The sequence below is a fragment of the Hirundo rustica genome, chromosome 15, assembly GCF_015227805.2.
Source record: "Hirundo rustica isolate bHirRus1 chromosome 15, bHirRus1.pri.v3, whole genome shotgun sequence".
Taxonomy (NCBI): Eukaryota; Metazoa; Chordata; class Aves; order Passeriformes; family Hirundinidae; genus Hirundo; species Hirundo rustica.
This window is the reverse complement of record NC_053464.1, coordinates 9,968,609-9,991,329: the sequence shown is the minus strand read 5'-3', so window position 1 is coordinate 9,991,329 and position 22,721 is coordinate 9,968,609. Positions and strand designations below refer to the sequence as shown.

The 22,721-nt window shown below is 39.9% G+C and overlaps 1 protein-coding gene across 5 annotated transcripts in view; it reads right to left on the bottom strand.

Moving 5' to 3' along the window:
- Window positions 1–22,721, bottom strand: part of TRRAP (transformation/transcription domain associated protein) — a 76,014-nt gene that overhangs the window by 4,127 nt on the left and 49,166 nt on the right. For all 5 annotated transcript variants that reach the window (XM_040078768.2, XM_040078767.2, XM_040078769.2 and 2 more), the window contains 12 exons: window positions 21,559–21,750; window positions 19,478–19,673; window positions 19,013–19,278; window positions 17,825–17,925; window positions 15,428–15,629; window positions 14,156–14,320; window positions 12,239–12,329; window positions 10,600–10,799; window positions 9,617–9,878; window positions 2,882–3,107; window positions 2,325–2,542; window positions 1,463–1,647 (listed from right to left, as the gene is read on the bottom strand). In XM_040078768.2, the coding sequence (XP_039934702.1) occupies window positions 1,463–1,647; window positions 2,325–2,542; window positions 2,882–3,107; window positions 9,617–9,878; window positions 10,600–10,799; window positions 12,239–12,329; window positions 14,156–14,320; window positions 15,428–15,629; window positions 17,825–17,925; window positions 19,013–19,278; window positions 19,478–19,673; window positions 21,559–21,750 (2,304 nt within the window). The remainder of the gene's footprint in view (window positions 1–1,462; window positions 1,648–2,324; window positions 2,543–2,881; window positions 3,108–9,616; window positions 9,879–10,599; window positions 10,800–12,238; window positions 12,330–14,155; window positions 14,321–15,427; window positions 15,630–17,824; window positions 17,926–19,012; window positions 19,279–19,477; window positions 19,674–21,558; window positions 21,751–22,721) is intronic.

The window sequence follows — 22,721 nt, the reverse complement described above, 5'->3', positions numbered from 1 at the left end:
CTTATGTAAATTAAGAATGCTGGTTCCCATGCTGTCCGTTAATTATTTTTAAAGTACTATACAAGAGAGCAAAAAAATCAATCAGCACCCCGCCTGTTTTCAGTTGCACTAACCCAAACAACTTCGAGCAATACAAACACAGCTTCTTTTTTATAAAATCTTTCCAAGATAACCTAAAACTCCAAAGAGATACAGAGCTCTCATTATGGAAAATCAAAGTGCAAAAAACCCCAAAGACCACTAGTGCACCGTGTAATTGTCTGACATCTAATGACACCTACCAAACACATACATCTCTGCTAAGCTGAACTGCCTTTAAAATACAGGCTCTACTGACTATTTCTATTTTCTATAGAAAACCCTTTAACATTACATATAAGAATAACTTTAACTGTCAGAATCTGCTACCTCTTTCCTAAAGTCCGAAATATTCTGTTATTTAGTACATAATGAACTTCCTAAGTACTGAAGAAGCACTGGGGGGAATTTGCCCATGGCACAGCAGCGTCCTGGGGAAAAACGCTAGGTGAATTGCCCTGGGAACAGCAGGATGTTGGGGAAAAACCCTGAGTGAAACTGCCCTGGGCACAGCAGGGTGCTGGGGAAAAACCCTGGGTGAAACTGCCCCAGGCACAGCAGGGTGCTGGGTAAAGCCCTGGGTGAAAGTGCCCCAGGAACAGCAGGGTGCTGGGTAAAGCCCTGGGTGAAAGTGCCCCAGGAACAGCAGGGTGCTGGAGAAGCCCTGGGTGAAACTGCCCCAGGAACAGCAGGGTGCTGGAGAAGCCCTGGGTGAAACTGCCCCAGGCACAGCAGGGTGCTGGGGTAGCCCTGGGTGAAAGTGCCCCAGGAACAGCAGGGTGCTGGGGAAGCCCAGGGTGAAAGTGCCCCGGGCACAGCAGGTGCTGGGTAAAGCCCTGGGTGAAAGTGCCCCGGGCACAGCAGGTGCTGGGTAAAGCCCTGGGTGAAAGTGCCCCGGGCACAGCAGGTGCTGGGTAAAGCCCTGGGTGAAAGTGCCCCAGGCACAGCAGGGTGCTGGGGAAGCCCTGGGTGAAAGTGCCCCGGGCACAGCAGGGGCTGGGGAAGCCCTGGGTGAAAGTGCCCCGGGCACAGCAGGGTGCTGGAGAAGCCCAGGGTGGAAGTGCCCCAGGCACAGCAGGGTGCTGGGTAAGGCCCTGGGTGAAAGTGCCCCGGGCACAGCAGGGTGCTGGGTAAAGCCCTGGGTGAAAGTGCCCCGGGCACAGCAGGGTGCTGGGTAAAGCCCTGGGTGAAAGTGCCCCGGGCACAGCAGGGTGCTGGGTAAAGCCCTGGGTGAAAGTGCCCCGGGCACAGCAGGGTGCTGGGTAAAGCCCTGGGTGAAAGTGCCCTGGGCACAGCAGGGTGCTGGGTAAAGCCCTGGGTGAAAGTGCCCCGGGCACAGCAGGTGCTGGGGAAGCCCAGGGTGGGAGCCCTGGGGCTGTGGTACCTGGTGACTGGCCTGCGTGCCCCGAGCCTGCACGGTGGCCAGCCGGTCGTAGTAGCGGGAGATGGGGTTGTCGTGCTCGATGCCCTTCTTGGCGCAGCGCTGTTTGTAGATCTCCACCAGGGACAGCGACGAGGGGTTGTCCTCCACCAGCCGCATCTGCGGGGACACCGCCACCACCCGCGGCACTGCGCAGGGAGCGCGGCAGAGAGAGCAAAGCAAAGCTGGGCTCACCCACATCCCAAATGCCGACACACCAGCCCGTAAAACCCAACCCTGATCATCAACTGAAGCCCATCAGCAGAAGGTTTTAATGTTATGCTCATAATTAATTTACAAGCTCAGAGGGTTTTTTTTACTCTTAACAGAAATATCAACTGTATATTCAAAATAAAATTGAGCACTCATCATTCTTCCTATTTTTACCTTTAGGAAAGAGGGTGATATTTTGTTCAGATGAAATGCAGCAGAAAAAAGAAAAATATTTCTTCTGCGTTATGTGGAAGATGTAAAGGAAATCCAATATTCGTATATCACAACTCAGGGAGAAAAGGTTTTGTTCTGTCACTCTTCAGTTGTCTCTAAATGTTTATTCTGAAGTATGTGCACCCATTTCCACACCAACAGGCTCAGTGGGCATCTCTGCCTTAAATACTCACAAGTGCACTTGATATCATAAGCAACGCACATAAGCCTTCTAAAAGCACCCCAGATCTCATGCAATCAGCTTCTCCAGAGGGGTGCTACAGCTCCAGACACGACTAATCACCCAGACAGATGTGAATTTACCTTCTGAATACTCAAAAAACCTCCAGCGATCACAACATACATTTAAAAACAACGCAGATCTCTCTCTTTGCGGTACCTGTGAAAAACAAATGCCTTTTGGTGGTCTCCTTCCTCTTCTCCAGGCAGGGGTTGAGGAGGCGGAGGAGCTGCAGGACGCGCTCCTCGCGGCGCGACTCGGTCAGGCAGGCGTCGTTCATCACCAGGTAGGGGTAGATCTTCCCGTTGTGCCCGCGGATGTAGAGCCTGCGCGCCGCCGTGTTGTGCTTCTGCACTATCTCCACCCTCGGCATGAACCTGCCGGGATCATTTGGTGACACCTTTGTCAGGGGTTCGGACAACAGCGTCTCCAGCGATTGCGATAAAAGCACGAATCTCAACTCACAGCAACGTACAGGAAAACCAAACGTACTCCGAACAGGGAAGGTGTTCAGTGATCAAGTGTAAAATTATTGGAGGATAAATTAAAAACGTCTTACTTTAAAGTTTTACGTACGTAATACACATATATAAAATATATATCTACTACAAAATATCCATCTACTTTTGTAGAGTGGATGGATGGACGGATGGAGAGGGCTTTAATTTTCTTCTCTACTTTCAGAATTACGCTACCAAAAGGAATTTTTAGATTACCTCGCTATCTTGATGTAGTAATGTGTTGGCTTTGGCATAAGGAATTCTCCAGGTATCTCTACCTCCGCAGTTTGAGCTGAAAAGTTACTTAAAAAGCGGCACTTTTCCTCTATGAGGAAGAACTTTGGAAGCTGTTTAGTTTTGGCCTCCAGAATTTTGATCCATTTCTTTAGTTTGGAGATAAGGTTGTGGAGTTTCATTGATCCTGGAACACTGAAGTCAAAATCTAAAAAAAAAAAAAAAAAAGCCAGGAAAACCAAATTACCCAATTCAATAGTGCAAACCAAACACACACATGCCCACTAGGCTGAACTGCCTTTAAAAGACAGCATATTTCTTTGTTCTCTAGAGAACCTTTTAGCAAAGTCCTAGCATTATATAAAACAATAACTTAAAGCTGTCAGAATCTGCTACCTCTTTTCTGTATACAACTCACAAATATTCTGTTAAATACATATTGAACTTCCTAAGATTTTCATGTTTCAGTCACACAAACATTGAAAAGCATACAGCGAAAAATTTAAATACTATTACTGTATTGAATTCTCTATATACTGCAACCAGACATACTGCATAGAAAAAAGCAGTAAAACCCCAAATTACTAGATCAGACCACTTAGTGAAAGAGAAAAAGTAGGCCTACTTTATAGCACTATAATTTTCTACCTGTTTCATTTTAAGTCATTTATTTATTTATTTTAAGTCAGTAGAGAATTTTTACTTCTACAAGAATTAAAAGCCCCAGTTGAGGATACAACAGAGAGTGTTGCATGTGAGGAACAGCAGGACAAATAATAAAATTATTTTATATAATATAATAAAATTATATTATTATCCTCTTCTCAGCTGAAATAAAATTCTTGTTCTTTCCTGTTTTAGACAAGAACTGAAAGACACTACAGAAAGAACAGCCACAGCAGCCCACGAAAAATGACAATATTATGCAAACAGCTTGCTCTTTCCACTGCAATATTAACAGTATTACAGAGTGAGAATATCTCCTTTAATCCACATGCAGGTGAAGAAGGAACTTTCTCAAGGTCAATACATGGACTTCAGTACATGATGCAAGTAATTCTGTAACAGAAATCACTGCAGTACTGAGCGTTTTCTGGGCCACACCAACATCATCCCCCCAACATTGCTCTCACTACAGCTTCAGACAAAGCAAATAATAAATAAATAAATGTCTTTGAATTTCCCAAAAGAAGGGAAAATGAAAAAACCCCATACATGAAATGATGGCTCAGCACTTCAGTGCCACCACAATGAAAGATTAAACACACTTGGATAAGAAGACAAACTACTCCCTGTGAACCTCATTAGTTATGGCATCCCAAGATATGCAACTTAGCCAACAGACTTGAATTTTTAAACTCATCTCCACTCCCTAGAAGATGCCATTTTAAGTTCAACATGTCTCAAGTGAAAAGCAACTGAAAAAAAAGAGAGAATGACAATTCAGTATTTCTAAGATTTACTGCTAGAGCAGAACAGAATCTTCAGTATTATTCAATACAACAGAAAATTAAGTCTTGAAAATGGGTTTAAATTTTCTTGCAGAATTTTCATTTCAATATGTTATGTATACTCAATATTTTCCTAAGTTGACAAAATTACCAAAAAACAAGCGAACACAAGTGCTGCTCAGAAAATTTGACCACATAAATACGCTACAAGCATCTGCCTGCAATTGTGCCAAGAGTGAATTAAGTATGTGCACACAGCAATTACTCCATATAAAAGTTATTTTCAACCACAATTAAACCACTCAAAACTCTAATTGTCCAAAAGACTTACTCCTACAAACAACTTAAAACATTCATTTAGCCAGCAGAGCTCCTGTCAATCTATACATACACTCTTCTAAGTTCTTTTTTTTTAATCCAGGATTCTAATGCCAGAGAAAACAATGCACCTTAGGATTGCTTTCATTTTGCTGTTCTGTTACTTAAATGAATATCAGAGAACATATAACCCAACATATTTCACTGTGTATCCACAATAAACTGATATGCTAAAAGCTTTCAGAGAAAGACCTAAGTTTACCAGCCTAAAGCAGAGGAAAAAAAACAGCTCATACAAAATCCTTTCCACTTCTGCAAGAAAAAAGTCTATAATGAAAAAAACAATTTCATATTTATGGATGTAATATTCCCTTTTCTTTTTCTGCCTGTTGTGGGCAGTGCATCTATTGCAATATCACTGTAAAACACTCTTATTAAAATCCCAAGTCTACCCTCTAGTGAGCAGTGGGAGTAAATCATTTCATCAAAGTGACAAAATTATTGCATCATTTATCTCCCGAATCTCTGAAGTGCAGGAAAGTACCCTCAAACTGCAACTAGTTTTTGTGCTAATGTGAATCAGCCAAGAGGTAAAAACTTGCATCAATATATATCCCTCACAAAAAAAAAGTCACTCAGTTCACCACAAGAGCAGCTCTAGTTTGTTGAATGCCTGTTTTAGGACTTTTGTTGTTCTTTTGTTTCCCAGCAGCAGATGGGAAAAACAGAGAGCTCAATTAGTCTTTCTGCTCGTGTCTCAGAGAGCCCATCTGAGAAGAAAAATCACTTCATCTGGAAGAAAGGGAAATATAAGACTAAACATTATTTGTGTACAAAGTTTCTCTTCTTTGCATACGCCTTAATCTATATAAACAGTGGTTTTGTTTAAAAAAAAAATCCAATTCTTCAGTACTTAGTACTGGCAAACACCTTTCTCAAGCTACCACACACTGGTCTCAAGTAACTCACTACTTGCACCACCTATTCCTAAAAAGGATGAGAAGTTTTTCCCCCTCATCCTAGGATAATGGAGATTTTCACTGAAGGTCATGACACAGACTTCAGTGGAAGCAGTTTGCTCTCTCTTCTCAATGCTGCTGAAGTTTCTTGCCACTCTCCATGGAAGGAGAAATGGGGCACAAGCTCCTTCCCAGTGAGACACGCCCCAAAAAAATCCTGATGGCTCTTAACACATTTTGTACCATCACTCCTCAGGAAGAAACACCAAAACACATACTCAAGGTAGCAAAATTAGAGTATCAAACCCTCCATCCCTCCCAGTCCCCCTGACCTACACAACATTAACATGGCATTAAAAGAACAAAGACTTCCAAACTAAGACCCAGAACGATACAAAAAAACCCCTTCTGCTACACTGGAAGAAAATAGTTCTGATCAATCAAAGGCAACAGGCTATTAAAGCTTTTAGAGCAAGGAACAGTTCATTTGAAGATTAAGATTATCCTGACCATAGGAAAAGCCCAATTCCATTAATGGTTCCTCAAGGATCTCCAGCTTAAAAACTCAAGACATCCATCATCTAAGATGTCCCTGAGGACTGAGTTGTAAGCCCAGCTGTACAGAGCAGGACAATTCTTTATGCCCCTGACATTGAAGAAGATCCAAGCATTCTCCAAATTTGAAGTGCTGTCTTGCTTTTGCAGTTATTATTCAAACATTCATATACTCTGCTTTCCAAAACTTCTTTCCAATCTCACAAGAACTTTTGGAAAAAAACAATAAAGATGAAAGATCTCAGTGAGAGGAAAGCAGAAATGTTTATCACTCTGGTTTATCACTCAGCTCCAGAAAACCAAGACTGCATAGACCCGACACCAAGGTCAAATATTATCCATCTCTTTATCTGGATTTCCTAGAAAACATCCTTTTCATCTAAAAATTACAAGGGAAGCAAAGGAAGAGCTACCACAGTATGCTATGTTCACTCTTGAGCAAAAAGGAAAAAAAAAAAAAACCTTAAAAAAGCTGAAAATGAACAGAGCTCTTTCCTGTGCCCTCTCTGAACAGTTCAGAGCCACACTTGGGTTTCAAGAGCTTCCTCCTGACTACAGAGCTACTGAAGGAGTCATTGTGCTGGGTGACAAAGTCTCAAGGAAATTACCGTGCCCTTCAAGGGTGTATTTTGAAACTTTCCATTCGTATTCAGCTTGAGTGGAGAGAGGGTTGCAGAAAGAAGCTGATCCAAACTCTAAACTATCATCTGCCCACAAAAGGACAATTGACGCAGCTTTTCTGCTGCTTTCACTGCTGAGAGAGCTCTCAAAGGGAGCATTTTCCAGCATTTTCTATCCTTTGATGTCAAAAGGTTTAGCAGAAAAGGAGAGAGAACAAAGAACAGATGGTCAAAGAATTATGCATTTGAAGATCTAGAAAAAAATTCAAAGTAAAATTTGTTTTTATAATATAACATTAGGATGGATAAAGATGACCTATCACAGGTCCAACAGTCCAGACTGCTGCAGACAAAGAATTTAGAATAAAAGAAATGGTGTGAGAGTCTCCAGTGGCTCCAAACAAGAATCCAAATACAGCTCTGATGTTGATGGAAATGATTATGCAACCAAACTGCTGAAAGAGTCTATAAACCATAGCAGTCAACATCAATCCGGGAATAATTGACAAAAACTTTACTCCAAGACAGCTCCTTAGCTTGGATTCTTTTGAAACGAATGGCAACCACGGTAATTATCTGTCCATCATCCAAATGCAGTTGGTACTGAGAAGGGGAAAAACAAACACGAACTCTGTGGTGTGACAGAAGGACACATCAGGCACATTCTACAACTGATTTCTCATAATGTTACAACAGCCCTTGCAATCTTCAGTACAGTAATTACAATCCTATTCAGTTATTTACATACATTTTACTGTTATTGTAAAATCAATAAAAAAATTATTTTCATTTTCTGTATAACAAATTAGATAACAGAAATTATTAAGTATGCTGATTGGTTTTATCTCTTCTGCTTTTTTTCACATTTAGTTTGTAATTTTAAACACTGAATGTAATAGATTAAAATAAAATCTAATCTAGCACTAAGCAAAATAATTACTGGTATCCTGCAGACATTCATATTTCATCATACTTGAAAAATAAAACATGAAATCTTTGCCAAAAAAGTGATTACTCTTATTTAACTGAAGTTTACTAAGAAACATTTTGCATTTGATGACTTTACATGATTTTTATGACCAGGCCTATGTCATACTTTGGTTTATATGTTGCTCCATATAATTCTTTAATTAAGAGAAAAAATCTGAAAAGCTTTCTATATCACAAAGATATGCAAAAAATAAAAATAGCATAAAAAACTAGAAATCCCCTCCATTTTTTGTTTTAACTAAAAATTGTAACTGAATTGTAATTAAGCTTCCTTAAATGTTTCTCTAGAACTAATGCTTTGAAATATTACTTCAGATATTGCAGACTTTAGTCTGGCGTTATATTTACTTTTTCTTTACACCTTGGAAACCCCGGAGCTCTCTGATGCTCACAGGAAAGGAAGTAGGAGATAGTGTGACAGACCAAAAATAAATCTAACCAAAACTGAGTGTATCAACAACACAGCAATAAACAAGTGGCTATACTACTGTTGCAATGTAAAGGCTATAAACCATTATTAAAAATTAAAATCAAGTCCAAACTTGTATTTAATGTAGAGCATTTCAGCTGGAAGGGATCTACAACAACCATCCCCAGACCCCTGATGCAGGGCTGCTCTCCAGCCTCTCCTCTCCCCATTGACACCTGTACCTGCCGTTATTACTCCGTTCTAGCTACAGAATCCAGCACTTGGACTGGTGGCATTTCATCCCATTCATCATTATCCAGTGACTTTTTTTCCCCCTGTATGCTTGACGTGTTTCTACTTCCATTTCCCACCCTGGTACACTTCATCCAGTAAAAATTTAATCATATGGTTCAGGACTTTCATTATCTGCTGTCATGCAACTGCTGTGCCTCAGAAAGGACATCATGCAATGCATGGCGTGCACGAGATATGTAGGTCACTCCTACAACTCAGTTACTTCCACAGGATTCCCAATAGTTCCCTTTTTTCCACAGTACTATCAGCAAAATGCTTGAAAAAACACTCCAAGCCTACCTGTCAAACACTCTCAGTTAAGTTTAAAGAAAAGCCAGAGAATTTATGCAAAACTCAAAATTCTGGCAACCGAAAACACTGATGCCAATCAGAGTCACTTTCTGTCATCTATGAGCTGTGTGGCCTTAACACATTTCACCAAACAAATCAAGCTTTTCTTAGAAATTTAAATGAAGATCAGATACTCAAATATGTAACCACTGGTTATGAGAAAATGAATGAAGCAAAAAAGCTACTTCCCCTAAGTATCTTTTTTATTAGATCTGATTAAAGTTATTGATTCAATATACCAGTGATGTAAATTTGGGTAATAGAATTTTTATAATCTAGTTATCCAAAACACTAAAGTAATCTTACTCATCAGAAGTAGGCTGCTTTGAAAGACTTCACATAAAATCATCAGTTTGGAGTTCGGGGGTGAAAATTTCATTAAATTCTGCCATCATAGAGAGACAGAGATCATTATTGTCCCTCAGATACAGCTGGCAGTTCTGTGTAAATTGCAAAAATACTATACTGAAGTAACCTAATTTATCTTTAAACACATGTGATCAAACCCCTGTTTTCAATCATAAAAATACAACATTGTATTTATTCTCTGGGTTGATGTCTGTTTTCTACTTGAATTACATTTATTACTGCACAAAAAACAGGAACAAAACAATTTCAGGTTTGCTGAATATCAGAAAGGTGCTGTTTTCTCAATTTTCTCTCAGGAAAGATATTGGAATAAAAAAGCAGAATGCCCTCACAGCTGAACTGTGGGGGGAAATTTTCTTGAGATTAAAAGCAACATTTAAAAAAAAAATTTAAACATTTACCTGTTGTAAATTGGCCTTTTAACTTCTGGAACACGGGGTCTTGAGCTGTTGCTTGTGCTCTCCTAGCTAGTGACTCTGAGGCTGCACTAGAAAACATGGTGGACACATTAGAGACATTCTCAAGACCGACTCCAAAGGTGCTGACTAACTTCTTGACAAAATTCAGTGTATGAGGAGTGATTTTGGCATCTGAAACGGCTCCGCTTTTCTCAAAGGCAACGGAGTAGCACTTTGCCAAGCCCTGCTGCAGCTGTCTGAGAACCTAAGAATGAAAAACAGAAAAAGCAAAATAGTCAGGAAGACGAGGCCTTCTGATTTGACACCAAATATTCATTCTCACACTGCATTTTATATTGTAAAATTATGCTCTCAGAAACATCTGCTTAAAACTCCACTTTTAAATTGTATCAGAGGGTCAATCAGAATTTCATTAGCATTGCAAACAAACAGAGCAGGGGAAATGCTGCTTCACAAAGGACAACTTGCTCTTTCAACAGCAGGTAACTTTTAGATTTAGTATTTTGAGATATATGAAAAAAAGGTGACGTGAGGAAACCTTGAAATAAACACTGTGCTAGGCAGACAGAACAGATTTTGAGAGGCAAGTAACAGCAGAGTGGCAGGTCCATCTGCTCTCTGTTGCAATGCAGATTTCAGGTAATAATCACCACCTGTCACACACCACCAGATCAAGAAGGAAACTGAAACTTAGTGTAAAGAAAATCCATTCTCAGCTAGTATGAGCAACAGCTTAAATCCTAGAGGCATTCATCGCATTAACGGTTCTGCGAAACCCCTCCACTGCTCCCAGAAATAACCAAGATCCCTAAACTCCAATCAGAACAGACAGTTCCACAAACACCAGTTTACTAATCAAAGCAAACAGTTACGCTTTGATGTTTAAAATTAATTCTGGAGAAATATTTTGCAGTGAACTTTCCCTTAGATGAGCCACACATTGAAGGTGTACCAAAGCCAAATACCTCTTCGTGCCAATTCTCCCTGAACCACACCATCTGATCCACAATGCCTTCCAGAGAGGACAGAAGTGTTGGATGCAACTCCCGCTGCATGTGCATGATCCTGCTGCATCTCCACATCGGGGCAGTGGCTCTGATGGGCCCAGGGTCTGAGGCAGAGTGGGACTGATTTCCAACTGAACTTGGCTGCTGTTGCCCTGAATCTGGAAAGTGGACATTAAAAAGGAAATAAGAATTACCTTCCATGAACTTGATATGTGTCTGTTTGAAATAAAATAAATTGTTCCAAGAATTGGCTTGAGATTTACATAAAGTATTAATTATGTATTCCTTACGTAATGGGGGTTTTTAGAGAGAAAACTCTGCATCAAATGCTATTTAGTGGTACAGATTTCCCAACATAAAAGCAAAATAAACACTTTGCAAAACCAAAGAGGAGGTGTAGCTTTTACATTACCAACCTATGCTCTTGAAGTAACAGACATTGTTTCATAAAGGATCAAATTATTTCAATTACAGACGGTTTTTTACCTTCCTTTTCGGGGAGACCTTTCACACATAATAAATATGTTGATGCCAACAACAGATATCATATCTTTCATCACAAAACACCTCTAGCATGACAACTCCATCAGACAGTGATTAAGTAGAGTTTTGCTTTATCAGATGACCCCCATGAACGGACACAATCCACCCACCCAGCAGTGTTTTTTGGCAGAACCTACAGGAAAATATTCTACTGTTGCTGAAAAATAATGCTAAAAAATTGTTAGGGTATGTAGGCATCTCCTTCTGCAAAAGAGTACCCAAACAAAAATAAAACATTATTTAATTAGTGCCCTTTCAAATTTTATACAGAAATTTAGTGAACTAATTCCCAAATGGAAAGGGCAATTAACCAAACAATGTACTTTGTAATAAGGAACACAGAACTGAAATGAGAGTTCTTAAAGTAGCTCTCCCAGGATTCCCAGGATATTATATGGGACAATAGAACAACTAAATTCTGTGGAATCATTTGACATAACTATTCCAGATGTGATTTGTTCTTGGGAAAAGAGTTATTGTGCAAGTTGCTGAATTCTTTCCCCATCTCCCAAACATTTCTCAAAGCCAACATTGCTTTTATCTGGTGTAAACTGAAGTGCTCGTTTTACTTGAAAATTTACCATAAGAAGTTACTATGGAGATATTTTTACAAGTGTGGCACCTTTGAAAACAACTAAATGTTGCATGGTTCGTGCTTCCAATGAAAATTAGTCTAGAGAATCCTAGAAAATTGTGACGCTCTCCTGTATTTATAAATCAAGAATTTTCTACTTCTCCACAAATTCATCAAGATAAACATCCAGTAAAGAACATGGGATTCTCAATAATTAAAGTGACATGAGAATGAAAGAGACAAAACTCTTCTTGGTGAGTATTTTATACAAGAAAATTCAAGACAGCTCAAGCCATTTGCAGGTTTAACTTCACAGAAACAAATCAATGCAAGCAAAGCTTATCAAGAGTTTGGGTTTTTTTCCCTTAGCCTCACTAAATTGGTATGTTTCCCAGAGAATCTGTTTTCTCTGTAAATTCCAGTGAAACTCAACAATTAAGTTAGAAAGAGCTGAAACAATTCTGTGAGGACCAAACTCACCGCTCTTGTAGCGCTCTCTCTGCTCTATCTTCAAGGTCAAATAGAGGGTCCTGATGGGGAAATAAACAGCCTGGGGATAGACTCTTCCCACCTGTTTGGAAATACACATTTCTCACTTCAGGGATACCGGCTACAGATCACACCAACAATGACAGGTTCTCTTCTAAATGAGTCCAATTCAGGAATAATCAGCTCGTTGTGTTAAATAACAGCTTATGGAGATTAAAGATTCTTTCAGTAACAGAAACGCAGAGAGGATGAATTGGTAGCTCCCTGCACACACTGTTAAGATATCACCTAATTAGGGCTTCCAGATCATATTGCCTAATAAACCTGAAAGCAGCATAATGTCAGAGCCCCAGCTGGGCCAGCTCAAAGATCTTACTCATGTGCGTAATGGAAGGAAAACAGACATAATGACAGCAGTTAGTCTTTAAATTAGGCCCCAACTCCCAGCAAGCCCCACGATACTTGATAAGAAAGCCCATTAGAGAGTAACTTCACTCCACCTAATTGTGGCACTTAATGTAAGGGGATACCAACTGCACCCAAAAATAAAAACAGGATTTTATGGCTTCCATTTAAAAAAAACCAAAAACCAAACCCTAAAGAGATGTTGACATTCAGCATCCCATTTAAATCTGTAAATCTCAGTATCTATTAAAGGAAAGAAACCTTGTGTCTACTACCTGCAATTGAGCACATCTTAAGACGTCATCTGAGGCTTCTCCAGCCACAATTTTACTAAACCACAGATCCTTTCTCCATCCAAATGGATATGGTAAGCAGTAGAAATGTTGCAATGGGATTAAGTATTCAGTAATCTGATATTTATGACAAATCACTAAGCTGACACACACACGCTTCACACTGTAGCACAAAAGTCTAAGCTCCAACTAAGTATGATTCCTGAGCAAACCCTCCTAAAAATTTTATACAGATCTCAACAAATAAAGTGTCTACAATGTGTGGAAATGAGTTTTTTTCTGTCAGAAGACAGTAGGGCACACCAGTGTTGCCAGACAATACCAAGCCATACCCATCAAAGTTCCTCTTACCTACTTTGGCATCTTAAGCTGCTTACGAGCATGGTCTCTTCAAAGTTACATTTTAATTTTATGAAGAGAGATGGAAGGAAACATGAGTACATCTGCACACACATACACATCTAACACAAATGGACATATTCCCTAGCTACAAAAACACACATTCTCAGAGGTCTGAAAGAGCAAAGGCAGGGGATAGTATAAAAGGAGCTCGATCTCACAGGATCATAGAATACCCTGATGTGGAAGGGACCCACATGGTAAGTCTATGTCTCAAAAAAATCAAGAGTGGAGGGAAAGAAAGGAGTTGTGCGAGGAATTCAGCACAACAGTTGTCCTGTGCCAGTTTCCAGGAAACAGTGGAGCAGCGCAGGCCTGGAATTCAGGTTTTGTGAGAGCTTCCCATGGCCACCTGTGCACCAATAGGACTTTACAACTGTTTTACATCGACCTGAATGAACAAACACCAAAACACTTCCAGACAGAGTTTGCCCTGTAGCTACTAAAGCTAACCATTCTTTACTCCTACATTACAAGCATTTTTAACTACATATTTTATGTGTATTTTTAACTATGTATTTTATCTGTATCATTCACAAAAATATATTAACTAGAATTCCAGAGAGAGAGCTATAATGCAAATAGGGATACAACTACACTGGATTTAATCTCAGTAAGTAAAAGTCCCTTTGAAATTTAAAATATCCTGCTTAAAGGCAGAAATTACCATTTTTTAACACATCAACAGTTGCAAACAATACCATTTTTAAAGCTTGCCGTTTTCGTAATTTGCTTTGAAATAGATCATCATTTGTGTCATCTTGCAAATGAAGATGACGGACAATAAGGAACTAGAGGTCATCTTCTGTACCTGACTGATGAGGTTGAGGAGGAGTTTGCCCTCTGAGCCAACCAGGCACGTCAGCAGCTGTGGGATCCAGGCCAGCCACTGGATGGGGGGGACACCAATACAATACTTGTCCACTGCATCTGCCAAGGTGTTCTTATCGTCATCAAAACTCAGCAGCCAAAGAACCTGGAGGAGAATTTCAAGAGGATCTGTCAGTGCTTAAATTTAGGACACATCAATCATTACGACGCACAAAAGCAAAGATATTTTATTAACATGACTGTGGGCTCCTTGTAAGTGTTAAAGCTGCCTCACGGACAAGAACTTACATTCATTATGCCTAACCAATGCTATTTTTTCCCTCAGAAATAATATTTAAAGGATGTAAAAAATAAATGTAAGCGTACTCCTTGCTGTGAAGTAAGACAGAAAAGAGCAAATGAACGTAACAGCATTCCAGAAATTCTCTGGGGTTTGGGCTGGGGGGTGTGGATATAAATGTAGACAGTTTTATAAAACCTAAAATATGCAACCCAGATAAATGAACATTGATGCAAGAACTTGATTATTTCTTTGGATGTTCTTAATCATTTTAACTGTCCACCCCTAGTTTAATTTAAATGTAAATATATTAAGCATAGGGTAAAAATCATTAACTATTATGCAACCAGACAGGGAGAATAATAAACTTCAGAGTGCAACTGAGGCCACCTTTAATCTCAAACAATAGCTTCTGTGTTTGATTCATGGTCAGAACAGATAGTCTTCCTTGGTCTGGTACAATTTTTTAATTTTCCTCAATAAAGAGATTAAATATCCCCAAACTGAGAATCATAAAACACAAATAGCTTTTTTTGGCCAAAATTTTGTTGAATTTCAGAGCAAAACTGCACAGAAAAGGCTTATCTTGGAATAAAATGCAATACTTAGGTAAATGTCACTATTATTTATCCATAGTAATCATAAACACACCTCAAATTATGTTACTTTTCAAAGGACCAAAGGATGCCTTTTTTGCAAGTATTTCACCACCCTATGCAGCACAAATGCTGGATGTGATTTGTCCTCTTCCTCCTACAGAAACATTCCACACCTAAAGGAAACCCCAAACATCCCCCTGAAGTCCAAAACCCCAAGATGAGTTAAGAGCAACCACACATAGCCCCTCCATCTAAAGAAAAGCTTTCCCTCAGTGACCCTTTCTCTAACTGCAAAAATCTGAGCAGTGAACATCAGCCCAGCCCTTCCCGAGGGGGTGGAGCTCTGATGCTTTTTTAAGCACCTAGAGCTGACCTTTGCCAGGTATTTCCTGGATTTGCTCTCGTTCTGGTGGCGGCAGGCGTGCAGGTAGCAGGTGATGGCAGACACCCCCAGGTGAAGCTGCCGCTCCTTCACGAAGATGTTCTCCAGGTAATCCCCCCACATGGCCCACGCCTTCACCAGCACGTCGTGCATCTGCACAGCTGCAGAAAAAGCTTTGTTGGCTTCTTCAGACCTGCGTGGTGACAAGTGAGAATGTGAGTTTTGGATCATTTAGTACCTGTTTGCTGGTGTAAGTCGGGTTTCTGATAGGGCAGGCAAATAGTTTCTCAAGACTCGGTGATATTTTTGCATTAAGTACTCTAGTAAGGTCCCTTACAACTGTTTTGTCATTTCTTTCCCTAAAGTTCAGCACCTACAAAAGTAAATGCTTCATAATGAAAACAGTTTCATAAGCGTTAAAAATCTCCACAATACTGGCTTAAAAAAAGGAAAAAAAAAAAAAAAAAACTTGCAGTGCCGTGGAAACCCAAGCAGTGAAACAGGGAGAAAAAAAGAGCGAATGATAACACAAGGGGAGTGGAAGCAAAATCATTTAAACATGCTGCTCCACTGAGCGAAAAAAAGTGAGTAAAGAAACACTGGGAAGATGTTATTTAAGTTTCTTTTAAAGGAGTGCATCTTACTTAACTCCTTTTCCAGACAAGTCATAAAAAAATTTACAATCGACATTTTCTGGAAACAGTCAGTTCCTCATCCCCACAGCTGTAACAGTTTCTTTTTTCAACAGGAAAAGTGAAGGAATTTCAAAGTTCATCACACTGCTCTGGGTAACCAAAAGACTGTTTGTTTGTTACTTTTGAGGTTTTCTCCATGTTTCCTCAAGAGTCACAAGTCCAAAATTTGGCATGATTCACCCCAATATGTACACAGCCCTTGAATTTATGTTACACCTTAGGCATAAAAATAAAGGATGAGAAAACTCACATAAGCATTACCAAAATGAAGAAACTTAAAGTATTTCAAGACTCCTTACTAACAGAAAGAGCTTCACTTCTCCCTTGCAGAATAAGCATTGAAATAAACCATATGAAAGTAACACGATGCTTGCTTGAGTCATTTTTTTTATATTACCTGTAATGTATTTTTAAAATAACAATATTAACTTGGAGGATTATAATACTAAATTAAAATGACCAGCTACTGAGGCATAACTCTAAAAAGGAAAACAGCTTTGTCTGTCAGGTGTTAGTTTCTGTGCTACATTAAAGTCCTTGCTTTCAGAAGCTTCCTGAACCCTGGATGAAGGTCTGAATTGACCCAGCCCAGCAGCAGCCTGATGGATGACTTTGTATCACTACTGCCCCTTTATAAAAAAGGGACTTCTCTGTCCATTTTCCTTTCTCCCATTCTACAATCCATCACTCTTGACACCTGAGGTGAGTTTTTTTAAAATGGCTTCCATCACCTTGCCCAGCCAATGGGCAGCACAGGAGGATGCAGGAACAGAGGTGACCTTTAACTTCAGTTTCGTTGACACACAGGTAATCAATCAGCAGCCCCATGTTCAGGTTCAACACTGCCACTGGTCCTAACTGAAACCTTCCTAAATTTCTGACCTCAACTGCAGCGCTAAAACTGCTTGTGTTTTTTGGTGAGATTAAGAAACTGTAAGTACATCAGAGCCATGTTTTTAAACAGAAATCTTTATCCATTTTATCTTGAAGGAACAAATAGACAATTCTCTGCAAGAATTAAATACATACATATATATATATATATATATATATATATATATATATGGGGGAAGCACACTTTCTTTTATTTACACCTCAACTACAATTAAGCCTGTGACCATATAAAAGCCCACTGTACTTTCCATCAAAGTAATTGCATTCTGCCTATTTAAAATTCTCTCTTGTATCCACAGAAGAAGATATTCATCATTTCCTGACTTGAATTGTTATGTGAGGTTGCAGTGTACACCTGATGGATTTCATTCCATTAGTGGTCACAATGCAGTGGTAAAGGAATTATTCCACCCATATGTAATACATAACAAAACTGTCATTAAATCCCATGCCCACTAAGAGCTCTTGAAATCTGAAGGGGTCTTTTTGGCATCACCAAACAAAATTTGATTGATAAATGTTTATTTATTGAATTAAAGAGAGATTTTCTTCAGTAAAATGCCTGTCAGTGCAAAGAAAAACCATTACTACTTCTGTCCTTCAATATAGGGCCAATCATTACATCTCCAAACTGCAAAGGAATTCTCACAGATACTTTTACTTTCTTACAGAGCACTGAGAAATTTTAGGTTGGTATAAAGATATGGAACAGCTTTTCTGCTGTTGAATATTGTGTTGAATACTTCAGCTGCATTTTTTTCAGATGTGTGCTAGTCCCCCTTGCAGCCAGCATACTCACTTGTTAATCTGTGCCAAGAACATTCCCTTTAATGCATAAAACTCTGCAGTCATCTCTTTGGTGAAGTACTTCAGATTGGTTGATTCAATAACTTCAAGACCCTGTTAAATAAGCCTTAGTGAGAAAAGTCTTTTAAAAGGGAAGGCTTTGTTAAATGAAAGTGCCATAAAACAACAGCCAAAACATTCTCTTGAAATTCAAATAGCATGACTTGCTAGTATTTCTTTTTCATTTTAAAAAATACAGACTGACAATTTTAAGTTTCCACTGGCCTATGCAAAGCAAATACTACTGACAACATTTAGCAGGTGATTTTTCCACCTTGTTTATGTTATAATATTATATTATGCTATATTACAAGGTTCATTTGCTGGCCAACCACAAGCCAGTGGGTTTAGCCTAAAATCACATTTTTTCCTTTTCAACACATACAATTTTATTTCAGCTCGACAGCATCCACCACTCGTGAGTCAGACACTCAGAGCTTCAGTTAGTCTTGCAGCAGTGTTGTTTTTTCCCATTACAAACAATACCATTTTCAAAGTCCTTTCCATTTATCCTTGTAAGATTTCAAAAAACCTACTCCCACTTTACTTCAGGCTCAGCTAAATTTTAATATATTCACAGTAGCCAGTTCACAGAGGACATTAACTGCTTTGGGCTAACAGCATTCCTCAAAACAACAATCCCTGCAGGGGATGGCCAAGGCAATTCTGTTACCCTGGTTTTTCTGAGTTTCTTTATTAGCCTTTTGATTTTCACAAATGGAGTCAGATCTTTTAGTTACTGTAGAATATTAGAGCAGTTTTCTACCTTTCCCACAGAAGTAATATAAACAAATACTTTGTTTTTCATTCTCTGTCCTTTGTTTGCATATTTCTAACCTGAAAACAATTGTAACTGACAATTGGTCTGGCCACTGAGGCTGAGGGGTGGAAACCCCAAAAAGCCAATCTTCTGCTAGACCCACAAATGTATAAAAAGTAAAAAAATAAACAAAGGGGTCTCTTCTCTCCGCTCTTTCAGCTAGGAGCTGGATCAGAGGAACCTCTGCAAAAATCTCTTGTCTGCGTGTGATTGCCTTGTGTGTCTCGGTGACACAATTCAGCCCCTGTTCTGGACACAGGCAGCTTGTTTGCTGCAACCCCACGAGTTCCAACAAGAGCTTCAGGAACAGAGCTGCCCTACCTGCATACACTCATTTTTGCCCATGACTCCAGCCAGCTGCAGGTAACACTTGACTTGCTGCCGGATCTTCTGGAAGCAGTCCACGATGGGCACGGTGGGGATGGTGTGGATGCGGCTCAGGATGTCCAGCGCCACGTTGACCAGCCCTTGTTTCCGAGCGATCTTCCCGTACTGGATAATGGCCGAGGCAGAGGCGTGGACCCCCAGCATGGCGTTGTTGGAGCTGGGATCGTGCTGGGAACTGTTCTCATATGCGGTCACAATGGCTGGAAAGGCAAGGGGAAATGTTTGGAGATGGAGTTATACAGAGAGCAGCACCTCACACAGGAAACGAGGGCTTAAGATTATCAGATACTTAAATGGAAACTGAATAAAACCTAAAACTTGTCAAAAATCAAGCCACCGAGAACTTAACGTTGTCTGGAAAATTCTGTGATTATTGCATGCTGGGCCAGGCAGACTTACCCTGGTAATGATGCTGTCTCCACATGAAAATGCTGCTCCAGTGGGATAAATCGTCTGACACGATAGGCAACCTGTTCCTCCAAGTCTTGACAACAGTCTTCATATCATGTAAGCTGTTGTTCCTCCCCAGATTAGTTGGTTGCAACCCCGCATTTATTTGGGCTGCTTCCTGAAGTTCAATTATTTGCTGTGCTGCCTAGAAAACATAAACAATATAAATAAGGAACAAACAGAAGATGGCAGCAGTCTTGAACCCACTAAAGGCAGCAGACAGTTCGTTAAAACTTCAACCACCTGAAGAAAAGGCCCACAAACTTTAATGGAATTTAATTACCTGTAGTACAGTAAAGCCAGTGTAGTATTCTCTAAGTTACCACTTGGCAGATAACAGTTGTATTCATTGTTAATCAACCAAATGAGATAACTATTTGAGGGGGAAAGAAAAGGCAGTCCAAATTTATAGAGTGAAATCTCTTGAAACAAAATAAATTAAAGTAATATTTTCCTACAATCATCTCAGTATCAGCTCTCACAATAGCTTAACCTTCATCCTACACCCATTCATCACATAAATTTAATTTTCTCACGGGTATTTAATCACATACTATCTGATATTAGAAAAAAAAAAGTAATTACTGCAGTGCAAATTCAAGGCTGCATTTGTACCTCTGTCAGTCACTGCCTAATTTATCATTTCTTCACGAGGGATATATACATATTAGATTGTTTTAAAAGCTTGTTTTAATTGACATCTGAAAGCACTTAAATACTTTATTTAGCAATATTAATCTTTTCCTGCTGCAGATGCTGCCACTCTTGAGCAGAGGTGGGGAGGAGGGCAATTTGAAATATGGGTGAAAACTTAGCAGGAAGGAATTAAATTCATTGAGAAGTCATCTAATGGCATTGTGTGAGCTCACAAATTGTACCTATTTACTTGATAACTACTTCTGAATATGGAGAAAATATCCATATTCATTCACTTTATCTGATGCATCAAGTTGTATTATAAAAATTCAAAGTCATGAGTTGCTGTGCGAGCTCTACCCACAGCAGCAATCATTTTATAGAGGTCCATTCTTATATAGATTGGTTATGAATCACACACAGAGTGAAACTACTGATCTTAAACAGAATCACAGAGGCCTCTGTACCAAAGAGAACTCAAAGCAAAGTCCTCTGCACTTCCACAGGCAGGGCTCAGATCTCTGAGCAAAGGCCCATCAAGAAATGATACCTGTTACGAAAATTGAGATATTCCACAATTCCTCCCCTGGAGAAAAAAGGTTCCCTCCACAGGAAGAGGAGCTTTGTCAGGCATATATTTATAGGGCATCTGAAGAGGGACAAAGCTTAAATGCCAAAAGAATGGCATGCTTTTCCTAAATCCCCCACTGCCAAACCCAGCACAGACCTGCCCCAGCCCCACTTCCACACTGACTCCAGCTGTACCACAAAGATCAGAGGAGGCAAGGTCCATTTTCAAGAATCTTCTCAAAGTATCTCAAGGCCAAATCATATTTTTTAAAGATGGATTTAAGCCCCTACTTCCGTTTGATTATACTAGTCAATAAAATATCTACTCTCAAAAATTCTCTTACAGCTGCAAAATGAATTATTTACATAATTAAATCCAAAAGAAAACAGCGAGGTGTTGATATTTTATACATTTCAAAAGGAAACAAATCCATTTTTGTTATGGTAAAATGCGTGTGAAAGTTGCAAAGGACACAACCATTCATTTTCCACCAAGCAATACATGTTATTTCATTTCATGCAATAGTTAAACTACATATTCCACATAATCAGAATTGTGCCAAGTGCTTCCCAAAAATCTTTCTGGAGGTCTGAAAAAAGGTGGGTTCAATCCCTTACAAGCTCTTCCTGAGAAGAAACAAGTACTTTGAAGAAATAGAAACACACATTCTGCAACTTTGAATGAAAAATAATACCATGATGCAAAAACTATCAGCACTATTTACATATACTGTATACACTAAAATATTTGACACTTGCAGCTGCTGAAAGTTCTGAGAGCTGCTAGTGGAGGAGGACTGGAAATGAGGACAGTGTGTTGTCACCTGGAGCAGGGGGGTGTGCACGTGGGACACGACGTGGGGCAGGCGCCGCCACTCGCGGATGGCCAGGCTGCTCGCCATCTCCACCAGCCGCTCGATGAAGTTCAGCTGCTGCTCCTCGGGGTGGCAGATGGCCAGGTACCCCCTGTACATGTTCACCTTCCAGGCCATCTCTTTTGGACAGCTCAGTTCCACCTGGTTGTGGAAGAGGAAAAACACCCAGTAAGGATCGTTCCCTACTCAAACGGGTCATTTTTTTGAAGCTTTCTTAAACAAAGAGCTTTGATGCTTTAAAAAATTATCTCATTTTTTAAAAACATCGGATTGAAGTATTAACATTTGTGTCACTAGAGGAGTTTCAGCTCTCCTAAATTTACTGGCAAGGGCAGGCTGGCACAAATTGCCAATTCAGCACAAGAGTACAAGCTGCTGCTGGGGTATTTTTACACTGACAACTGGAACGCAGCTCAAAGAGCTGAGCCAGCCCAAAGCAGCCCTGCCACAGGGGCAGGAAGCTCACAGCAAACAATTCACCCTGTAAAAAGCCAGAAGATGCTCCTCAGCAGATAACACACACTGTGTCTGAAATGCTTCAGGGGCTCCAGAACACACAATGGCAACTTCTCACCTAAAAGGATCCTGTCCCTACCTGTCCCACATCATGCAGCATGCATGTCTGCTCTAAGGCTGTCATGGGTCAGTACATTTTAGCTTTTTAGTAATAGAGAAATGTGGAATGATTGCTAAGTTTATGAAAATAAACAGCTAATATTTTTTTCAAGTAATCAACAACCAACCTTCTCATTTACGTTAAAGCAATTTCTGAGCACAGGTGCAAAGTCAGGCCATAGTGCTAAAATAATTCATAAAATAATTTTACATCACTTCCTCAGAATTCTGGAACAGTAGAACTATGGCAACTAAACCCAGCAAAGCATGTGAATTGTGCAGCACCGAAATTCTGTGAGCATTTTACAGCAAACTTGCACTGGGCCAGTGCTCACCAGCTGATGCTGCAGGCCTTTAATCTACAACTTTTCACCTCTTTTTCCACCACTTTACATCAAGTCCTTTATGGTTTGATGTGCAGCACAGAAATCCCCCTGCATTATCCTCCTGTTGATAAACTGTATGGTGACCGTTACAATTGTTATTCCTGTTATCCT